General features: G+C 37.1%; 2 protein-coding genes across 4 annotated transcripts in view; both read left to right on the forward strand.

The window, feature by feature from the left end:
- The first annotated feature begins 814 nt into the window (after positions 1 to 814).
- Positions 815 to 9,788, forward strand: LOC102226468 (tumor necrosis factor receptor superfamily member 1B). Its single transcript, XM_014475911.2, has 8 exons — positions 815 to 963; positions 3,156 to 3,261; positions 6,723 to 6,848; positions 6,961 to 7,119; positions 7,252 to 7,452; positions 7,555 to 7,644; positions 7,808 to 7,866; positions 9,055 to 9,788. Exons 1-8 carry the CDS (start codon positions 913 to 915, stop codon positions 9,577 to 9,579), a joined length of 1,317 nt encoding a protein of 438 aa, XP_014331397.1. The 5' UTR covers positions 815 to 912; the 3' UTR covers positions 9,580 to 9,788.
- Positions 9,789 to 11,685: 1,897 nt separating this feature from the next.
- The window catches only part of LOC102226374 (E3 ubiquitin-protein ligase TRIM62), a 46,263-nt gene continuing 36,591 nt past the window's right edge, over positions 11,686 to 21,357 (forward strand). The window contains exons 1-2 of one of the 3 annotated variants that reach the window (XM_023325144.1): positions 11,686 to 11,732; positions 13,563 to 14,111. In XM_023325144.1, coding sequence (XP_023180912.1) covers positions 13,704 to 14,111 — 408 coding nt within the window. In that variant the 5' untranslated portion in view covers positions 11,686 to 11,732; positions 13,563 to 13,703. Of the gene's footprint in view, positions 11,747 to 13,562; positions 14,112 to 21,357 lie in introns of all 3 variants that reach the window. The other 2 variants (XM_005796944.2, XM_023325143.1) reach the window with 2 other exon arrangements.

The raw sequence follows: 21,357 nt of genomic DNA on the forward strand, positions 1-21,357 counted from the left end.
AGCCATTGTATTATAAAAAATAATGTCTTCATGGAGATAATTTTCCAGGTGTTAATTTTCCAGGAGTGATATAAGTGTGTTTATATATTTTTTTTTATTTAATTAATTTTATACATTTATTTATTTGTTGGGTTTCACATTTATGTCTTGATTGCAGAAAATAACTCTGTATGTCTTAATGTGATCTGGTGACCTGAACATGATTCATGGGGGAGTGGCTGACATTTTTCAAGAGGGGTCGCTACTGGTTCCATGCTTAAAATGCATGCACTTTGATATTGAAATCCAAATAATTCATAATTTCTTCAGGCTGAGGAATCTAGTGATACACAGTGCAGTGTATGTTTTCCTCTTGCCAATACAAAAAGCGAGTATTAACTTGTCTCTGCTTGCGGAGACAAGTTAAATGACTTTAACTGATTTTATTCCCTGAAGCTGAACTTTGGACTTTTTTTGATGTCTTGACACAGTTGGCGAACACTTAGCTATTGAGGTATTTATCAATGCAGTCTGTTCTAGCCAAACATTTTTAAGAAACGTTTTTCTGATCAGAATCAAATTCAGAAGCTTTAATTTCCAGGAAAAGACTCGGATGCTGCAGTTTTCCTGTAACCAGCTGCAGATTGCTGAGAGCACAATTTACTTCAAGGTGCCACACGTTTTCACCAGACCAAAACTTAGAAAAGCACACACATACAGTTGCCACTGTACTCTCGCTAACCTCATTATAGTTATTCGCATCAGTTCAGTGAATGTGGGTTAGTCTGTCTGCTCGTTTCCTCCCTCCACATTCATCTTAGTGCAAGGAAATGCCTTGATGGTTTGAGCTCAGATGACCCGCCCTCGTGAGCAGCACACACACGCTGCCTGCTGCAAGCTCCGCTCCGCTCTGTAATTCACTCTGGAGAAGCGATGAAGGACATACTGGTACTGCTGCTTCTGCTGACTCTCCGAACTATCAAGGTAAGCCCCATCGAACTTTATAATGAGGGGATAAATGCAGGCTGTGCTGCCACAAGTTATTGAGCAAAAAAAGTTGGGTCAATGTCATTGGAAGTCCAGCGTCAAAATAAAAGCTCAGATGTTTATGTTACACGTGTTTCTATAATCTAACCTAATCAATTGTCATAAAGATTTTATTTTTTCTTATTCTAAGTGTGACAAATTATTGTGGGAATATGTAAGCAGTAACTCAAGTAACTATTTAGTTTCGGTTACTTGGAATGATGCTGTCTCAGACATCTAAAATGAAGCTGTTACTTTGTTTTAGTTTTTGTAGGCATGCAGCCATGAGGAAATAACTTTATTTTCTCTGATAAGCTATCAGTGTTTATTTATGCAGATGATGTTTCTCGTCAGTCCGTGGTCAAACAGTACAATTCCCTGTACTTACCAAAGAAAACCCGGGGCTTGTAGACTGACGCCTCTTGTTTCCTGTAATACCAGAAACTGCTGCTGCTGCTGCTGTCAGCATAATTCTGTCTTTTGCTTGTCATTGGCGCTGTGGTGAGACAGCTCTGTGTCAGGTGTGTGAAGAGTTACAGTGCCACGCTCCCTCTCACCTCGCCAAATAACGTTTTAGCTTATGCATCCGTGCAATTCCCGCAGAGCCTCCCCACAGAAAGGAATGCGCCTCAGAAATTGAGACAATGGCTCCTTTTTTCTTGAGTTTGCAGCTCAGGCTTTCACTAGGACAGAAAAAGGTGGGCGCAGGTGTGGGTGCTCTGGTGCATCACGCTTCTATATTTAAAATATCAGAGCTACTCGGGGGCCACTTGATCCATTCCCCTAATTAGCAAATGACTAAATTCAGGCTGTTTTGACCAAGCAGTTGGCCAGGTTTACGGTTTACTGTGTCCTGATGAAGAATACACAGCTTCTTAAAATATATTTTGGGGGTTTTTGTGATGCACTACACAAAGTAAGGCATAGATTTTTGTGGTATCTTGAATACCACACAAAGTAAGGCATTCAAGATAAATATCTTGAACGTGTAGGCGCTCAGCCCCCTTTATTTCGAACCCTATAAATAAAAAACAGTGCAGTCTATTGCATTCATAAGGCATATAATTAGCAAACAGGAAAGTCTCAATATAAATATAGCTCTTATTCAAGAACTATAGACTCTTGGTTTTTCTGGAGGAGTTGCAGAGATCCACAGCTCAAGTGCGAGAATCGGTTGGCAGGAAAACTATTAGATGTGTGATCTGGCCTTTATAAAAGTGGCAGAAAGTAATAATGGAAAAAATACATTACAGTTACTGTAGGAGAGACAGAATACGTTGGAAGAATACTCTGAACAGATAAAAACAGAGGCTTTTGGCCTGTATGCAGAATGCTCTGCACAGGGAAATGAACGTGGCACATCACCCAAAAAATTAAATCAGGGAAATATGGGAGGTTTATTTTTAGTTAGTTTTTTTTTCTTCTTTTTAGTAAAAAGGGATGGAGAAGCTGATCATTTTTTATAGATGGAGCTGGATGCAGGAAAAATCCCAAAAGTAAACAGAAGCTTCAAAAGACCCAAGGTTCATTTTACATCATTTCTTCAGCCAGAACTACCATGTAAGGGCTTAGTGGTGGTAGTATCATGCTGTGGGGACGCTCTTTTGTTCTGCAAGAACATGAAAACTGCTCAGAGCTGATGGGAAGAATAATATAGCGAAACATGGCAATCCTCGTAAAAGACGTCATGCTAAATGCTAACCATCAACACAACAGGCAGAGCTACAATCGGATGGTTTAAATCAAAGCATATTCTTATGTAAGAAAGGCCTAGTCAAAGTACAAAACTAAATCCAATTGAAAGTCTGTGGCAGACATTCTCATTTACTAACAATCTGAGTGAACCAAGAAGTGTTTTTCAAAGGACTTACACAGGATACAAATGCACCTCACGTTTGATTTTGTGAGATTTCTATTGAAAATAATTTTTTAAAAATATGTAATATTTTTCATCCACTTCACAAATATGTACTACTATGTGTCGGGCTATCAAAAAAGAACACTGGAGTCAGTGTTTTTAGCAGAAAAAATGTGATTTGAATTCTTCTAAGCATTGTAAGTCTGCTTCAAAGTGAACAAATGTTCTAAGATATAAAAAGAGTTTATTTGTTAAATAATAAGTTACACATTTTTATGTTTTCTTCCCACAGGTTTCCTCACTCCCATATCAGCCTGACTCCAATGGAAATTGTCGCAACCTGACAACAGAATACTTGCATGATGGTATTAACTTGTGCTGCAAGAAATGCCCCCCTGGTAAGTACTTTGCTTTTCACACAAAATAAAATACAGATGCAATCTGTGAAGTTCAGACAACTCACATAACTGTTAAAAAAAAAGTTACGGTGTAACAGGCTGCGTGATGATGCACCTCTTGAAACCCAGTGGTGAAGGTTTGGGCGTGGAGGTGTGAGAGAAAATTAAAAAAAAAAAAAAAATGCACCCACTGAATTTCAGAACAAGACCTACTAAGCAAAAGTGCTAAATTGAAGTTTTAAGCATATCTGGAAAAATTTTCAAATTTTGTATAAATTATATGGTATAACGTAAAAAGCACCTCATTATCTGCAGAAGTGACATTTTCAAAAATCAATCAGATAAAATAAAACTAAAAAAAATTTTCAGACAGAAATATTTATTCTTCCAGTTAACTTTAAGCAAATCATTTCTACAAGGTGCTTTCGCTTTCTAATGTTAAAATTCTATTTTTAGTGTTAAGTGCTATTAAAAATCCTGCATTGTGGTTTTATAGTAGCACAGCGGCTTTATGCATGATTGCTGATTGTTACCAGCAAACTGAAAGGTTTCATATCGTTATGAAAAACTATCGCTCAGATGGAAACGACTTCATCACTTAATTTATTATCTGTAAATCTGAATTAAAGTCCTGTTGAAAAAAGGAGTAATCTTTGTAATGCAGATTTGGGTGTTGTGAAATTTCTTCTCCTATAAAGTTGTTTTTTGAGTGAACTGTTTCTCTTGGTCATTTTTACAGCCAACCTGCAGATCCAAATTCTTTGAATGGGTTAATTGCAATTAATGATGAGTCACAGAACGAAGTGTTCGCTGTTTATTGTAGTTTTTTTTCTCTATTCTAAAGAAACTACCAGGCACAGTGATGATCTCACAGTTTCCACTTCTGTTGGTTTTGAGAGCATTCAGTTTCAGAGCTGGAAGCATGAAGACAAACAGTAGCTGTAAAATTATCATTGTTATTGGAAATGGGGAGCCGTTTCATCTAAATGCATCTTTATCTTGAGGAAATGCAGAAAACCGACGTTAATTTCCAGGGGATTTTTGATTTCTTTCTTTTTTACAAATTCTTTTGCAACCCAGAAATGAATGGCTTGTGAACAGCACTGCCTTTGATCTCTCTGGGAAAGGGCTTGTAGGTATGTAAATTTGATATTTAACAAAGATTGTTCACAATTGAGCTGCCTGTGAGATCACAGCCACACACTTCACTTCCTTCCACACTTTCGATGGGGATTCCACACACTGAAAGTTTTTTTTTTCCCTCTTTATATTTTTAATTTATTTGTTCTTTAGAGTATTCGCCTGAAGGAACAGCAGTAGAGTTTGTGTGAAGTTTATCTTTGCTAACGACAAAACGGCGGTGTTAGCAATGTTTTGGGTTGTGAGGAAGAAGAATCCAGTTTGACTTGGAGGCTTTTGCAACCACTGCGCCTGTTCAAGCTCTAACTCGATCCGTTGTTTCTTTTAATCTTATCTTTGCACCACAGAGTGAAGCTCACATCCTGATTCATTGTTCAGTGAGTTCGACTAACACGCAGCTTTTCCTGGACCGGTTTAGCTGATGTCTTATCATTTTGTTTTGGTAAATCAAGACTCTGCCCACATTTACATGACGAATGACTCACATTTTAAGCGTCTAATCATTGTGGTGATTTAAAACGTAGACTGTTTCATGTGTGAGTACAATATTGTGACAAGAATTTTTAATGTTGCAGCATTTATTTGCACGCAGCGTTGCTAAGATTCTGCCTTTATTACTGGCGAGTCAGGCCGTTACAAAGACTCTTCTCTGGCTCATGCCAATGGATTTCCGTGGAGTAAAGTCCAACTGAAGTAACTTTTAATCCATCTAATAAAACCAAGGTTGTAAAATAAAGGCAATTGATCCTTAGAGGATCAATAAAAGGTATTGATGCCATCAATGGCTGGGATCTTTTGATTTTGTTGAGAAGCAACAAAATCAAAATTCAAGAGCAGATGAGCAACATATTTATTGAAAGAGTCTAGAAAAGGTTACAAAGCCACTCTTAAGGCTTTGGGTCTCAAGCACAGCACAGTGAAAACTGTTAAGTCACAAATAGAGAAAACATGAAAAATTGTTGAAGCTTCTCGGAAGTGGGCGGCCGACCAAAATTACTCCAAGATCGCACCAACAACTCATCCAGAAGGTCAATAAAGAACCAAGAGCAACATGTAAAATACTGCAGGCTTGATTAAGGGATAGAGATTCAGCAGTAATGATTTATAGACCAAATCCACTGCTGACCAAAAGATCTTAAAGGACCGCCTCACATCGACAAAAGACACTATGGCTGAAAATGTTCTCTAGCTGCTTGCTAGTCTTCAATCTTCTTAAAGTTCCTTAATGTTAGGTTTTAGTAAGTGACTGAGGACTAAAATCTGCTAAGCATAGAACCGATGCAGTGCGGCAACAAAATGAAACAATGACCTTGTTAATTAAATGAACCTATCAGACCTCGTTTACAAGTACTAGGAAGAGATAATGAGCAGCATTTAAGACAAGCTTCAAGAGATATAATGAATCAAAATCATAGAAGAATTTAAAAAAGGAGGAAAGTCTGAGTTGAAGCAAACTTGGCTATGTATAAATGAGCTCAGCTACCTGTTCAGTTTAAAATGACAGATTTATCTTTTATTCAGGATCATAACTTTTAGTTTGCTGATTTAAGTACAGTAGTTCCCATCGTTCTTTTCTACAGGCATCTACACGATCATAAAAAAGTAGAACAGTTTTGTTTTAAGATAGATTGAAGGAGCAGAACGTCGAGTGCAGAAAGAACAAACCCCAGTACTGAACCCTGGGGAACTCCAGCAGTCGATGGCAGTGAAATTAAGGTGTCACTGAGGCTGACTCTAAATCCAGGCTACAAACGAGGTCACGGTTGTCTTTTGTTTAAAATAATACCCTATTACTCTGAAATTGCTCCATCAAACATCCAAATGTTTTTGCGTCTTAGCGATGCTAAGCTATAATTTTCTGTTTAAATCTGTTAGTAGTTATTTCTAAAGTTTATCCAACAGCTCTAGTAACTAAAGTTCTCTTTGCTTTTTGTGCTGTTAAGCCCATCTCTAACTCCTCTTTGATTATTGTTTTTCAAAGTCAGTCAGACTCATTCAATGTTTTTAATTATGTTTTTACTTTGAAGATGGTGCCACATAATTTCGAAGTGTTAAAATGAATACATTGGGAGGTATTAATCCCACTTTAGTGTGTTTGGTAATCTCATTTGTTGTTTTGTTTGCTTAATCCCTGCTGCCCTCCATAACGGAGTACATCTTTTCCACATCAGGTTTCTGACACCACTCTGTTTCTAGTTGCCATTATAAATCTATTTATAGGAGCCAAATTCAACCTGCTGACTTTGTTCATTCAAGCAAAATTTCTTTCCTATATATGTTGTTTAATTGTCTGTTCAGTAACTAAATGAATGTTTTCACAGGGCAACGACTGAGGCAAGAGTGCTCTAGAAACTCCGACTCTGAATGTGAACCATGTGGATCAGACCAGTACATCGAGACCTGGAACTACACCCCAAACTGCTTGTCCTGCACCAAGTGCAAAGAGAGTCAGTAGATGTGTTGTGAATCTATGTTGCAATAATACCTGATTCACTCATCCGTTCCATAGTTTTACTTTCTGCTAATGGTTTATGTTTACTCTCTTTCATGCTGAACCAGAAAAAGGTCTTGTGAATCACCAGGACTGCACCTCAACCAGAAACGCCAAGTGTGTTTGCAAATCTGGGATGTTCTGTGAGATGGGGTTTAATAATCCATTCTGCACAGACTGTAGGGAGTATAGAGTTTGCAGACCTGGATTAAGAGTTTCTGTGCCAGGTAAATTTAATCTCTTAAAAAACACTTAATAAACATCTATAGATTTAATAAATAATTACGCTGAAGTAGGTAATTATTTTTATTTTCTATGAGAGGCTCTGATCTTGTGAAATGTTTGTGTGTTCATGTCAGGCACGCTGAACTCTGATGTGAAGTGTGAGAAATGCCCCACCAATCCCTGTCCGCTTCGTACAACAGTACAAACGGTAACGACTACAGTTACAGTAAACGCCACAACGCCACGAGGCCCGCGGCAGATGACGCAGCCTGTCAGGTCTCACCTAACCCTGGAACCCAAAGGCCCTAAACCAGAACAACCCATCAGTGAAATGGGTACAAGTTTCATAAGCTCACTGTACTGCCTGATCAGTGTTTCAGTTTGCCTGTTTCTCATGTCTGATCTTAACTTGCATCTGTGTCCCACTTTCTGCTTAGTTGCGGTCATTGCTGGTGCCTCTGGATTCCTTTTGTTTCTTATCATCGTCTTCCTCCTGCTGATACTTTGCAAACGAAAGAAAACTAGAGGTAACATCACCCATACCAGTCTTGATGATAGACGGTAGACTTTAACCCAAATTACTGAATAAAAATAGTCACTATTATTTAATTCTTTAACTGAATCTGTTGTGGTCATAATCACACTTGAGTCCGTGCCTCATTGAATGTCTTTTCTTTCCTGTTTTTCCAGATTCTGGACACTTGTCACCTAAGGTAGATGCAAATGGAAACTGTGAGGCAGCAGAACAGGTGAGTTTTGTCTCTGTACATTCCCAGCATGCCTTTCTTTCGATATAAAGAAAGGCATGCTGGGAATGCACGCTGCAACCTGCGGATCTTTGGACCTTCAACAATGGCTCTTAATAACTTTGTCTGAAGATGATGAAAAAACAACTAATACTTTTAAATATGCAGCTTTTTCTTTGAATAATGTAATTGAATTTCCACAACAGAATGACACTAAAAGTATCAATTCTTATATCTAATGATCTTGTCATTAAGTTGAAAACATGTGCTTTTCTATTCCAGTATCAACATCCCGTGTAAAATTTACATTCCTCTCTTTAAAACCTCTGAATAAAAATAAAACAGTGGTTCTTTAAAAATAATAAATTTCCTATAGTACAGGGGTCTGCAACCTTTACCATTCCAGCTAAATAAAACTCATTTAGAGCCACAAATGTTACATTTTTAAATTTTTGGTATAAATCTTCTTTAGGAAATATATTATTTTAAAGAACCACAATTTTATTTTTATTTTTGTAGGTTTAAAAATACAGAAAAACAAAACCTGTAAAAAAAAAAAATAGCAAAAGAAAAACATTTTGTTTTCATGACAAGATAATTAAATATAAGAATGCTGTTGATACTTTTAGTGTCATTTTAGTGTAATTCAATTAAATTATATTAAAAAAAAAAACTAAAAGCTGCATTTATTGTTATATCTATATTTAAAAGGTTTTTTTTGGCTATGCGTGTGAGTGGTGACTAAACAGACTTAGTTCCTCCTTCACCCTTGTGGTCAGTGGCTTACATAAATGAGACTATGTGTCACATAAAATTTATAACATAAGACTCATTGTTTCTTAATTAAATGTTTTCTAGACAATCTGATGAACATAATGTTATCATTTCTTAAGAATTCAACATGTGATTGTTCTTTTTTCACCAATGAGTAAATGATTGGATTGGATAAATTATTCAAGTGTGAGGTTATATTACTGTAAAAGTAACACTTTTTAGACATATTTATCAGAAGGGAAAAGATTTGAAAGGAGAAGAATTGTTTTTTTTTTGTTCAAACTGTAGAAGATAGAAAAGCTAGACTTCATGTATGTTTTTAATCTAACTCAAAAATCAAATTAGCCTCAAGTGAGCTGCATGCGTCATGCTTGTGACGATATAAAAACACTGACTCTTGATTTGTTTCGTCACTAGAATGGTCACAGCAACTTCTCTCAGATGATTTCATACAAACTTACCTCACCGGAGCAAATGTGTCTGCTGGAGAAAGGGGAAGTCACCAGTGACCAAAGTGTGAGCAGCAGCGATACCGAAACTTCAACCAGGGCAGATGGTTCCAGCAGCCATGAGTCCCTCAGGCCTCTACAACCAACTTTAGGCCTTGACAATGCAGCGTCTCTCCTGTCGGAGCCCATGACCTTACAGTCCTTCACGGACCCCGCCGCTCCTCAACGCAGCATCAGCACACAGAGCTCCTCTCAGCCCACCAGCCCGCAGATTGTCAGCCCCGTAACGAACAGTCCCCACGTCAACGTCAACATCACTTTGCATATAGGAAATGGTTCCTGTGGGACGCCATCTTTTCAGCCGACAGACTTTAACCAAGTGGAGCATCAACTTCCCTTTGGACAGGAAGAGGAGTCCGTCAGCTCTCCTCAGCAAGAGGCAGGCAAACTGTCGTTTATGTCAGTCGAGGAGAGCCCCAGCTATTGCACATGAAAACTCCTGTCCCTTCTGAACATTTTTTTAATATTACTTTAAAAAGCTTTGACTGAAAGAATGTGCAGCAAAAACCCAGTGCTTTGTTTTGTCGTCAGCTGTTACTTTATGGGTATGTGTATATATTGTTTGTTGTTGTACATAAATGTTCTAAATATAGATTTATTAAACTTTTTTTTTTTTTTTTTTACATATATTTCTGATTTGTACAGTGGACATAAAATAAAAGGGCATTCAAGTGAGCTTTCAGAGTTCTTACGTATTTCTCGCCTAGCATATTTTTAGTTTATTTATTTATTTATGACCCGGCATAAAAGAATGAAGCCAGAAAGAAGAGTTTGTGATGAAACATGGTTGAAATCTTTCCAGCTCTTTATATTTTTCAGTATTTTAGGCTAGAAGATGCCAAACAGAAAACAGAGCAGAAGAAATAACGTTTATGCTGATTCTCACTTTATCCCTTGTAAAACTCAGCATTAAGATTGCCAAGTTAATGTTCAGATTTACAGTAATTTGAAAATCAATGCTCCATCCAATCTCACTGAGCTTCAACTTCAGTTATGCAAAGAAGTAGCGATACTTTCCAGTCTCTACATGTGCAAATGCTTGTAGAAACACACCTAAAAGCATCCAAAAAAACATACATATTTTTCTGCGTCTTGAGAGTTATGCACATTTGTGTTGGTTTTATCAGATTTAATCCCAATAAAATATATTGAAGTTTGTAGTTGTAACATGAAGCGATGTGAAAATTTGCAAATGGTATGAATAATTTTGCCAAGTGCAATACTTTGAATACATTTTCACACAAATAGCATAATATATGTAAAGAATGTTTGAATATCATCACACCTAAGTTGAGCAATTTTAGAACAATTATATTTCAAACAGTATAATTTTCAATAACATATTTTGTAAAAGATTTTTTAAATATTTGAACTTAATATGGTATTCTTCTTTCCTTAAACAGTGTTTCCCACTGTTATTAGGCACACTGGTCCTCAAGCCACACTGCGCTGCATGTTTTAGGTATTTCCTTGATCAGTCCAGCTGATTTCAATTGATGACTGATTAACAGGCGTTTGTTGAACCGCAATCAGTTGAATCAGGCACATTAAAGCAGAGAAACCTCTAAAATATCTCGGACAGTGTGCCTTGAGGACCAGGGTTGGGAAACACTGCCTTAAAACATAAATTATCTTCAACTATGTGTCTAAAAGCGCCCCATAATTAAAGGCATAATAAAAACTATTTGAAAATTAATAATTACAAATTGAAATCAATTAAGTAAATTAATGTAGCTGTAATTATTTGTTTAGGACTTAAAATAGCTCAAATAATATGACATATGTTTAGTTTCCACTTAAAGTGCTATGTGTATTAACCAATTAAGTGTTGCGATTTTGATGAAAATTAGTTCATGAAAGCAGTTTATAGTTAAATAGAAAATATTTATAAATAACATAAGTCTTTTTTTAAACTTAATTATTAATTTGGGTATTTATTTATAGAAATATTATTTTTTCAAAAATTGTTAAATGTATTTATGACAGTTTCCTATAAAAAATACTTAATATCGACTCTAATCTCTTCCAGCCATATTTAAAGCGTCTTAACTGAATTGACTGTGATTTCTACGGACACTGCCGACACCTGCTGGTGGAAGAGGAGCACTGCAGCCACTGACCAAGTATTCCTCATTCGATTCATGAAAACGCTTTTACGGAGCCGTGACAATCTCTTTAATTATGTCGACTAAAATGTAATTCAGACCATTTAATGAACTGTTTCGGTTTTTCTTTGTGTGTTTTGCTGTTTCTTCTCATAAAGGTAAACTGCTAACAGCGGGTGAACAGGAGAAAGGAATTGTGGGTCACTTCATTTTAGAAATCGGGGGTCAACGGTTAAATTTGAACCGCTCTATCAAACGGTCTAAATGATTTTGATTCCTTTAAAATGACGGTGGTCATCTGAATATTTCGGGTTGTTTTATTGTAGCTTGAATGGCGTTAACAGTGGAAACATAATAATGTTTAATCCCCTCTGAACACCCCTCTGTGTGTGGGGCAGTTGGTTTCGTCTGTTGCCGTTGTGTGTCGGTGTTCTTCCTGAAAAGACACTCGCATTGAAGCCGCTGCTGTCGCCGCAGAGAGGTCGGTAGGTTAAGGTTCGTTTCCTCCGCTTTTATTCATTTTTTGTTGTGGAAAATGTCACATTGAGATAAGTTCCCTCCGTTTATGTATAAGTGATATTATTTACTGTTAATAAGCAGGTTAAATTAATTAATGCTTCGCCTTTTATTGTGTCATTCATCCTCCTGTTGTGGCTTTTTTTTTTTTTTGTGCCTTGTCTGTTGTGTTTACAAATCCAGCTAGGTGTCGAGTCAAGCTAGTTAAATAAAGCATGTGCCACGACTTTACAGCATGTGTCAAACTCGGTGTAGTTTTTAAATGATTGTCAGAATGAAAGAGCCTGCTCCAGGCTGTTTAAAACTCTCCTGATTTGGGGGAAAATAAAATGAAAGCTCCTCAACACCGGGGAAGGAGGTCGACAGCAAACAGAGGACAGGGCTGCAGGTGTTTGCCTGTTGGTCGCCTGGGAGGCTGTTTGTTGAGGTTAGGGATAAAAGAGACGTGGGGAAATACCCGAATCTGGCAAGTGATTTAGCAAAATGAAAAGGCATTTCCTTGGAAGCTTCAACATTTCCAGGTGTTCACGCAGGTAAAGGGGGAAGCTGTCAAAGTGAAACCAACTGCGGTTTTATGTTATAAGCGCTGACTACATGGTATCCACCTGGATTATGTGCATTGTTGAGCCATAAATAATGCTGCAACATTTACAGTAACAGTTGTCAGTCAGAAAAGACCAATAGCTTCTTTAAACTATTGGTGTATTTGTATTCAGCTCCTTTTATTATGGCAGCCCTAAATAAAGTCAACCAGCTGCCTCCACTAATCAGCCAACTGGTGATTGGAGTCAACCTGTGTGCAAAATCATCTGTTTTCCAATCAAGCAAGTTCATTTGTGCAGCAAAAACATTAATTTAGATCATCTAGTGAATAGTTGTGAAAACCAATAACAGATATTATATTTTTGTCAAGAGCCATCGTCAACAAACGTCAAATATGTTGGTCAATGTGCCATTTATTTTGGTTCAAAAGCAACTCTGAAAAAGGAAAATAAAACATTACTGAACAAGCAGCAACACAAGTCGTTCTCTGGTCTGAGTTCATATGAAGGAAGCTTGATAAAATACTAAATAATCCTGGACAAAATCCTGTTGAAGGCTGCAAGAGACTTTAAAATAAGGTGGATGCTCACATGCCAACAGGACAGTGACTTAAAACATACATTCACTACTACAGTAACATCAATACTTTGATGACTTCAAAGTATATCCGTGTGTTAGACTGGTCTAGTTAAAGTTTGTGGCAAGGCTTGAAAATTGATGTTCACAGATGCTCTGCCAATAAATATGGCTGAGCTTGAGATATTTTGCAAAGAAAAAAATGACAAAATGTTTAACACGGGCTGATGGCTGTATATACTTTTAAAAATGTGAAATTGAATGTATTAATTTATTGACTCAGGAGAACAGAAACGCATGCTGCAGTTCTCTGTAAAATATTGCTAAAACCATGAATATTTTTACTTTCATAAATCATGTCAACACTACACATTGTCTGTGGTTGTGATATGAAAAAGTTCAAAGGTTAAGAATACTTATCAAAGCATCAAGAATGAAAACGAGGTATTGACTCTGAGAAGCTGGAAGATTTTTATTTTTTATTTTTACTTTTATAGTTAATGTTAGACTAATTGCTGTTGGTTCAACTGATACTTAATGTTTAATGAGTTCTTATCAAAGTCCATTTAGTTAATATGCTACTACTAAATATTACTTACTCTTTTTGAAAACAAGACCAATCTGGCCTCTGATTAAAGACTCGATGCATCATTTTCTCTTTTCCTCTCTCTGCTAGTGTCACAAACATCCATTTTGACAGCTCTGGTAGATCTTCTCAGTCTGCACTCGCATGGCCGTGAACCGTCCGCTCTCAGATTAAACCCAGTGTGCTTCGCTTCAGAACTTCGTCCTTTTAGATGCCGCTCAGCCTTTGCAAATGGCTTGCTGTCTGAAGGACGAGCTCCTCTGTTCCATCTGCCTCAGCATCTATCAGGACCCCGTCAGCTTCGGCTGCGAGCATTACTTCTGCAGGAAGTGCATCACCGAGCACTGGAGCAGGCAGGAGCCACACGGTGCGCGGGACTGCCCCGAGTGCCGCCGGACCTTCGCCGATCCGCTGCTGTCGCCGAGCCTCAAGCTGTCCAACATTGTGGAGCGCTACTCGGCCTTCCCGCTCGACGCGATCCTGAACGCGCAGAGGAGCTCCTACCCCTGCAAGGACCACGAGAAGGTCAAGCTCTTCTGCCTGACGGACAAAAGCCTGGTGTGCTTCTTCTGTGACGAGCCGGCGCTTCACGAGCAGCACCAGGTGACCACCATTGACGAGGCGTTCGAGGAGATTCAGGTCAGCGGGCGCAAACACACTTCAGCTGCTTATTTATAGTGATAACTTTGTTTTGTTTTCAAGTAGGGCTGAAATAATTAGATTATTTAAATAATTGCCAACTAATTTAGTAATCGATTGGAGTATAAGGTCTCAAAAAAAGACCTTATACTCTTATACTTCAGCTCTGACTAGCTGAAAGAACTAGTCCGAGGAGTAATTAAGCCAAACGTGGACCAAATTAATGTATAAATTCTGCATTTAAGATGTAAAAAGAACATTGTCTATAAGTATGTTTAATCCAAAACTCCTCAAGTGCCATAGTTTTAGCTTCACCTAGTTCAAATGAAAAAAATAATCAAGACTTTAGCCCCACACTTTATTGATAAGTGAGCAGATAGGGCTGAGCTTTTCACATGTTGATGATAAAAGTATTTTTTTAACTGCAGATGCATCCTTTGCTACAAGTTATTAACTAAAAGCAGTGCTATGTTCCTGAATTTTAGGCAATCAAATGTTTATTTTCTCATTCTTTTAGCAAAAGAATTGCATATTGTAATGTAGGTCTAGTATTGTATAAAAAGGTCTTAAATAAAAAATCAGCAGAATGTGCCATTTTTTATCTGATTAATCAGTACAGTAATCAAGAACTAAAATGTGAATTACATTTTTATATTTAACTACTACTATTTTACAAATTAGTTTATCTAATTTTGCTTTTATTTGCAAAGCCCTGGATGATTACACTGACCTTAGTTAGTGTTTTGAACTCATTGTTTCTACAGTAAAAATGCACCATAAATGAAGCTCATTCTGCAAGCTGTGGAAACCTTTTCCAGGAAGCAGGGTGGTTTTCTGGGGCCAAACTTCTCAACTGTTTCCACTGTGGCGATAAATCAGGGTACCAAGTCTGGAGTCTAGAAAACGGCTACGATAAGGGGGAAGCACTTCTGGTAATCCTCTTGAATCATGAGTATAGAGGATGCAGAATTTACTGTTTGAATATTTTCTGGTTTCAATTTCAGTCATCTCCCAGTTTAAACTCTATAAAGTTTTCACTTCCTGTTGGCTTCAAGTTATACAACAGGAGTTGGTGTTTTCTTTGCAAACAGATTTTAAATTCTGTTGGGGGAAAAAAAATCTATGTTGAAAATTTGTCTTTTGTTTTGCGTAGATTTGAAATAAAATCAGCTAACCTTAGTATAAATATTAATCATATTTAATGATTATATCAGATCACTTAAATGAATTCTGGACTTTGGCATTTAGCATCTGGGAAATTACAAAGCGAAACAATCTTATCTAAGTTAATTTTTAAGAGATTTAAGGTGGTAAAAACTGTGGGGAGAAGAAAAGAGGGGCTTTAATTTAAACAAACATTGAGTTGTAATCGTTTGCTTTGCCTTTTGCTCTAATAGCAAATATTAATAGCCTGGTATGAAATTCTCACTACATGCTAACTTTTAGAGAAACAATCCACAGAAATGCAACAATATTAAATTAATTTCTTTTATTCAAGACCTTTAGGCAATAACTATTACAGACTACTGCAGATGAAAAATATGGAGGGCTATAAATAGTGATTTTTATTTTATTTTAATACATTAGAAAAATTAAGAATAAACAAAATCTTGATACACTCTTAAAGTAAAGCTGCTTCATTCTTAGAATATTGTTTTTTTGTTTTGCTATTTAAAGAGCAATTCATGTAGAATAAGTTGATAATAGCTGGTTAATTAATCAGGCAATCTGCTTCTGAGTGACTAAGATTTTACCAAACTGGAAATATTTCTAATATATTACTTTTATTTCTTGATTAATTTCTTATAATCGAGGGGAAATTATGTTATTTTTCATTCAGTATTACTCATCACTGCATACAGATGCAAATAAAATCTTTTAAAAAGGACTTTAAAGTGAAACAATGCATTAAGAAACCAACATTTTAATTAACTGTACAAATACAAAAAAATTCTGCTGGAAATTTTTATCATAGAATATCTAAATAATACATAAATCTAATGAGGAAATGTACCAAGAATATACAATATCGTGGTCATTGTTGCACATCAGCGCTTTTCCTTTCCCGCCTTCATTTCCTGCCATGTCCGCGCACCAGGAGTGTTTAAAAATTAAAAGAAATTTGGTTTGTTTCAGTTCAGAGATCTTGACTCAACTCCATGTTAAACTTGAATGTGCTGGCGGATTTGAAGTGTTTGTGAAGTAAAAGGAGTGAAAAGCATTGGCTCCTCAATGATTCATTCTCTTCACATCCAGGATCATTGACAGTAGCTGGCAGCAGCTGTGACGATATGAAGCTCCTCTAAAAAGCTCAAATGTGTTGTATGTTTGCATGCTGGGTCGAGTTTCTTTCCACATATGCAAGAATGGTTCTGTTTTTGTTTGGTTTTTTTCTTTCCCCTCTGTATTTGAATAATTCCTGTCCTGCTGAGCCAAAATCCAATAACTGTGAAACAAAGCTCCTAATCCAGTTCCTATGGTGCTTTAGTTTGCATAGAAACACATTCCAGCTTCCCCCCTCACCTCAGTGCTTACAAATTTTCATGCTTCTCTTACCTATGGAGCAGAAGTTTACATACACTCTTCATGGGTGTGACTCTCGTATCAATTTTAGGGTTTGTCTTTTGTGTTTTTATTTATTTTTTTCTGGATGAAATGAAACAACAAACCGCTTCAGTGATTTTTAAAGAAGACTTTCTCCTATTCACATTGAGTCAAAAACGAGAACAGGCTCAAATGAGAACATCAGCCTTTCTAATGTTTGGTTGAACTTTCTGTAGCAAGTTGTACTAATGTTATTATTTATCAATGAATTCAAGGTTATGGTATAATTCAGTCCACTCCTCTAGTCAGAATCGGAAGAGTTGGACTTGATTAAATGTGTTCGTTTCTGGGGACGGACCCGGCTTTTCAGCATATTCCAGAAATTTTAAATAGGATTTAGTTCGGGGCTTTACTAAGACTATTCCAGGAGCCTGATATGTCCTGATTTATCCGTTCCAAAACCCATTTTGATTTGTTTCTTGTCATAGTTCTATTGGAACAACAAATTGTGTCCCATGTTCGACCATGTAACCAAACTGTAGGCTTTGAATTAAAGGAAACTGTTAAAACAGAGAAAAAGCTGGATTTATTCAGCCATGACACCCTGCAGTACATTTGGAGTTGTTGAGAAACCACAGAACACAATATCAAATGGGGATGAGCATTTATTGTGAAAGAATCATGAAAGATTTCTTATAAGAATTGACTATTGTGTCCAGAAGAGTTACAATATGTTCAGAAATATAATAAAATACAGACACACTGTGCAATAAAATCGCATTTCTTTACGTAACTGTTGTCCTGAAGTGCCCAGTTCTTTAAGAGCATTCTTTGTGAGGCTATGATTGTTGTGACATGCAGTCGAAGTCTCCAAAAATGTTGCAAGATTTCTTTCTATGTCAGTTTTATTATTCTACTAAATATCACAAATAATGTAGCGAAAAGATTTAAAGTCCGCATTGCCTACCCTTAATATGAATTGCAAAGCATGGTGCGCTGAGCACAAGGTGAAGGGAATAATTAACCAAGAGAAATGCCTCTAAATTATTTGATTTTCTTAAAATTGGGAAAACCTTTTTGAGTTTGGACACTTAAGTCTTCCAGCAGGACATTGATTTGAAAGATGCATCAAAACTGTTTCTTATGAAGGCACTAACATCAGTATTGGCCACTATTAACCCATTGTTGTCAGTCTAATAAATAAAACTGTGCAACCAATATTTAACATCCGATACTTGCTTCCGTCTTGTTTCCATTTGTTTCTGGAAGTCATTTGAGAGACTCATAATATCAGTCATTAGCAATAATAGCAATATGGCCGATTTTCATACCGGTGCATCCCTACTGGATATCATTTCAGACCATTCTGAAATTTGGGGATTATGACTAAAAGCCAAATCAGGGATAAGAGACCAACTAGTTTCAGTGAACTTTATAAATAGAATGATTCCATATCTGTCTTAATGGCTATAGCAAATATTGGCAAAACATGCCAGTATTTGGTTTAAATGATCAATATTCTGGATGTATATGCAAATTTCTCAGTCTTTATGTATATTTTGACTCTGTAGATTGTAGAAAACTCATTAAATTTAATTGGGCCAGGCGGACCCAACTCGTATGGTCAACATTGTTACTTCATCGGTGCTCAGACTGCATCTCTGAGATTACTGCAGCCTTTGACTATTCATGATGCAGACTCATCTAAAAATACTTCCTCGACATGGAGAGGCTCGTTCTGCTCTGGCGCTCCGAATCAGAGATCAGACTATGACTGAATTATGAACTCTGTCCGATGGGGGAACTGAATTGCTGAATAATAGTCGTCATGTCATTTAGAGGTCTACCAGGCTCAGCTGAGCGCAGAGCAGTGCTGACTAGGGGGGGGGATTACGTTTCCCAGCTGGCCTGGGATCACCCACGAGGAGCAGTGGAGGTTGATGGAGGTTGGAGGCCTGGTTGTCTCTGCGTGGTTCCTGGGAACCAGTGAATTAGAGCGTGGTGCATTCACTGATCCGAAAGGTTTTGGAAATAACCAATGAAGCTGAAAATCATCCGACTTCCATCATAAGCCAATTTATTTGTCTCTTGTAATTTCACTTTATGTATTTTACACAGATCCAATATCGTGAAGTGTTATCAGTTTGTCACCTTGCTAAAATAATGGCCCAAGTCATTTATTTGCCAAAAGGGATTTTTTAAAAATTACATAAATCATCTTTTGGCAAAAATAGAGGCCATAATTTTTAATGTTTTTTTCCAAGGTCATTGTTTTGGAAAGTGATGAGTTATTGAGGTCCTTTTAAGCTTTTTCAAAGTTATTTTTTGACTACCTTTATACCCATTAATGGAACAGATGACTAAAGTTGTAGAGGAAGGATTCTTAAATACAACTTACAGCATAGGAAACCTAAAAGTTACTTTCTTTAAATAGTACATAAATATCCACGTAAGACCTAAAGCAGCTCAAATTCTTCTTGAATCAATTACCCTAAAAAATTAAGATTTCCGGATTTTCCAACCCAAGTCATTTCATTTTCAGAAATTAAATAAAGAAAACATTACTTAAATTATAACCCACATTTTCCTTCAATACGAGATGCAATATTTTTGTTCAATGATCTATGTGGAAAACCAAAAGAATCTCTCTTATGTTAAGTTATGTTTAGCTAAGCTTTAGCTACAAAGTTAAATGTAGTTTGACAGTTAATCAGTAACTTTACATCTGTAGTCCTAAGTCTTAATTTAATTTGCTGAAACTTCCAGACATGTTTCTAGAAATTGTTGATAAAGATAAAGATAATTTAATAGTCTTGCCCCAATTCATGTTGGCTGGGGGGGAGCATTTGCTTGTAATTTAGAACTGGACAATAAATCAATAACAATATATATCGAGATGGACACATGATCAATAACACTTGATAATATGTCTATATTCTGGGGGATGTATGCAGGGAGGAAAGGCTTTAGCTGTACAGCTAAGTATAGTTGGTGGCATCAACTCACTCACTCTGTGGTTACCTAGCAACAACCTGTTGAGTAACTGGCGTAGCAGCAGCTTCAGGTTTTTCCATGGTGCCTCATAACTGCCTAAAAATAAAAATCAACGGAACAAAATGAAAACTGGATAAAAAAGGAGGTCATGCCATCAATTTGGAAGTATTTCAAATATTTAAAACGAAGAACTGATCAATAATTATCTATCGACTGATATGAAATACTTGTATCATAAGTTTTTAATCCAAACCGTCCAGCTCTACTTGTAGTATGATCTGTTTACACATTTTTTTGAGAGTTAACTAAAGGATTTATGCACACTAACAAGTAAACAAATTGGTAAGTAAGAAGCATAACCTCTCCTGGGGAAAATGGAGCTCCAGCTCTTCCTTAATGCATAACTATAACCAGGTTCTGTGAATATCATTGCAGTCATCTTCAGTTTTATATAAGCCTCTGTACGGTAGACTTGAGAAAGGTCAAAACTGTGAAATCGTTGAACAGAAGTAATTAGGCCCAACACAAGATGCTGCGCTCCTCTTGGACAGCAGCTTCTCCCTTGGCTTGGACTTGTTTTCAAGGCGGCTTTTTGGCATTTTGTATTCTGCCAAGAGCTCTGGATGCTTACCCAGCTCCACAATGCTGAAAGAGCATGAGCGCTCGGGCTCCGTCGGAAACAGCCCTGACCCTTGATAAGCTTGGCATCTTCTCGACTTCTTTTGGATGGTTTGTTATGTAACGTCTAATTCTTAATCGACAAACCAGCATGAGATAGAAGCAGCTCATAGTTGGCGTGTTTCTTCCGCATTTGATCCGCAATACGATGTGTGTGTATAGTGGCTGTGCCTACATAATTTTCTTTCTTTTCTGTTTCCAGTAAACAGACGAGAGCTTTGTGTCAAATAGAAACGAATGTGTGTGAGCTCTGCCTGCAGGCTCAAACTTCACTTAACATGAGGCTTAACAGAGCTTAGCTAAATGCCAAAACAATATGATGAGGATGTGCTAAAGAGCAGCAGCAATCAGGTCTCTTTGCAGCATTAATGTGGCCAGAGGGGCACATGCCAAACCAGCTTGGTGGCCTGTTATGAAATAAACCTTAAGAGCTTCTGTAGTGTGGGAAAGTTCACTGATGAGCAAAATAGGATTTGATAGGTAGAGAGCCAGAACTTTGCCCCTATTTGTTGAGCTGTTTTGTATTCAAGTCTAGTTCAGCTGTGTCTCCTTCTCCTCCCTATGCTTACTAAATTTCCCTTTGTTTGGGAGACAAAACTTGTCTTTGAAATGTTTTCAGTAAAAGAAATTACTTATTGGTAACTTAAATCATTTTAAGGGTAGTCTGAATAAACCAAAAAGAAAAGAGCACTCCCAGGTTTTCTGATATTGCACCAAAAAATTGCATAGTTCATCTTTCCAGCAGGATATCATTTACTGTTGTTCATCGTCTCACTTCATTACCCGTTTTGTGTTTTTTCTGCCGCCAGTTTATATGTTCCATTTTTCTGCAGAGGTGATTCATAGTCAATCAGGTTTTGCTGCTCCCTGCTGTTAGTGACAGCAGCCAGCAGTTGCATTGGGAGCACCACGCAGCTGCTCATGGAGGAATCAATTCAACAAATCTAATGTGCCTTCTTGTTTTGCATATAAGGAACTGGCTGGTAGATATAATAGATGGTTATATTGCTGGGGGGGAAGAACCATCAAA

Source organism: Xiphophorus maculatus, chromosome 20 (assembly GCF_002775205.1).
Source record: "Xiphophorus maculatus strain JP 163 A chromosome 20, X_maculatus-5.0-male, whole genome shotgun sequence".
Lineage (NCBI taxonomy): Eukaryota > Metazoa > Chordata > Actinopteri > Cyprinodontiformes > Poeciliidae > Xiphophorus > Xiphophorus maculatus.